The sequence below is a fragment of the Coptis chinensis genome, chromosome 8 (assembly GCF_015680905.1).
Source record: "Coptis chinensis isolate HL-2020 chromosome 8, ASM1568090v1, whole genome shotgun sequence".
Taxonomy (NCBI): domain Eukaryota; kingdom Viridiplantae; phylum Streptophyta; class Magnoliopsida; order Ranunculales; family Ranunculaceae; genus Coptis; species Coptis chinensis.
Window position 1 is genome coordinate 29,572,021 of NC_141463.1, and position 2,010 is coordinate 29,574,030.

The following is a 2,010-nucleotide window of genomic DNA, read 5'->3' on the forward strand; positions in this document are numbered from 1 at the left end:
AGTGACTAACCCTTTCATCTTGTTTCCTGATCTAGACACCAGTTTCTCAGCCATCGAAGAATAACTTATGCCTGATGTCTCCTCATCCTCTAAAGAAGACACCGATGATGACCTGGCTCCCGTTCAACTTCCTTTTATGCTAGTTCCAGTTTCAGGTGACTGTTTTGTTTAGCCTTCAACCATTCTAGCTAATCCAACCACCCAGTCTTTTCTTGAGAGTGAAACACGAGTTCCTGACGATGGTGCAACAGCAAGTACTGATGGTGAACCGAAGTTTGATTCTACCCCTGCTTCATAAACTTTTCTATTGATGATTCACATAAATAATTATTTAAATAATTATTCTATGGATCTATAATATTGAGCTATGTAGCTCACATACAATTTACTTACTGAGCTCTGCATCTCTTCTATTTTATGCATGCGTACTATTTACTTACTGAGCTTTGTAGCTCTTCTAGTTTATGTATACATTAGAAGCACTTTATGTTATATGACATGTGTTACTATGCATACTCTACCCCTGATGCCCCCAAAGTTCATTTGGAACAACAATAGGTGACCCTATTAGGCTAAACAGATTAAAATGAGGCATGACTAGAATCTGATCAGGATATCATGGGAGCCATTCAAGTTAACTGTAATTAAGAGTTCGATCGCAAGAAAGTCATATATCTTTGTGAAAGTAACTTGGTGCCATGAGCACGATACTGTGTTTAATAACGATAGGTTCTATTTATTTAAAAAATAAATAGGTTATCGCCAGAACAGCAGTTGGGGAGTCTTCCTCAGTGCCTTCATGCCGATACAGTTCCAGGCCCATGATTTGCGTGCTAGGATTTGGATCCAACCCTTATCTTCCAGCAACTCCTATATTGATGTTTCGAGAGCAATAGGAACTGGCATATAGTTCAGGCTCTCAAGAACACTATCTCTTGCTCAAAGTCAAATAGTATACAATTTACTAAATAGTTAGTGTGGTCGGATTCCCTAAAGGTTTAACCCATCGAGGATAATCGCAGTTTGAAAGAACTGGCGTATAGTTCCCGCTGCTTGGGAATGGGAAAGGATCTGGCATGTAGTTCATCTTTCCCATACTCAGTATCACTGGTTCTAAAGCAAATTGGCATACAATATTCTTAAACAAATAGTGAGAAGATAATTCCCTAAAGACTTAATCCATTGTGAATCATAAATAAAGAACTAATGCAAGGAATAAATTTGATGGCATTGTGGAGAACTTTATTGATGCCTTGGAGAGGAGTAAACAATACATAGAAAAGCATAGAATAATAATTTACTGATAGTACTTGCAAAGGTACTATGCGTTCCATGGTTTGACAAGAACGTCCCCTTCAACAGTGCGTAGATAATAAAAAACAGTTCGACCAACCTTATCGATGATGTATGGCCCTTCCCATTTGGGCCAAAGCTTGCCGTTGGGCTCTGGGATCTCACGCACAACTAGATCTCCTGATTTGAAATATCGAATCCGGACTCTCTTGTCGTATGATCTCTTTAGAATCTGCTGGTTAGCAGCTAAGCGAAGGGCGGTGCCTTCTCGCTTTTCATCTATGGGATCCATTTCTATACATAACAACTCCTTATTGTCCAGAGTGTTCACAGCATCTAACTTCTGAGTGGGAGCTACCAGTTCTGGAGGTACAACAGCTTCAGTTCTGTAGGTCAATGAAAATGGGGACTCACCAGTTGACCGCCTGGGTGTAGTTCGGTATGACCATAGGACCTTAGGTAGTTCTTCAACCCATAAACCTTTTGCATCATCCAATTTACACTTCATGTTATCTAAGATGACCCTGTTATAGCCTTCAGCCTGGCTATTGCCTTGTGGGTACCTTGGAGTTGAGAACAGATGGGTAATGTCAAACTCCTCACAGAGTTCCACAACCAATCCTCCAGCGAACTGTAGCCCATTATCTAAGATGATAACTTTTGGTTTGCCAAACCTGCAGACAATGTTGTTCCAAATGAACTTTCTGACGTTCTGTT

At 40.2% G+C, this 2,010-nt stretch overlaps 1 protein-coding gene across 1 annotated transcript; it reads right to left on the reverse strand.

Annotated features, from left to right (window-relative positions):
- Positions 1 to 1,321: 1,321 nt before the first annotated feature.
- LOC147480973 (uncharacterized) lies at positions 1,322 to 1,801 on the reverse strand. Its single transcript, XM_086578795.1, has one exon. It carries the CDS (start codon positions 1,799 to 1,801, stop codon positions 1,322 to 1,324), a length of 480 nt encoding a protein of 159 aa, XP_086434921.1.
- Positions 1,802 to 2,010: the final 209 nt, after the last annotated feature.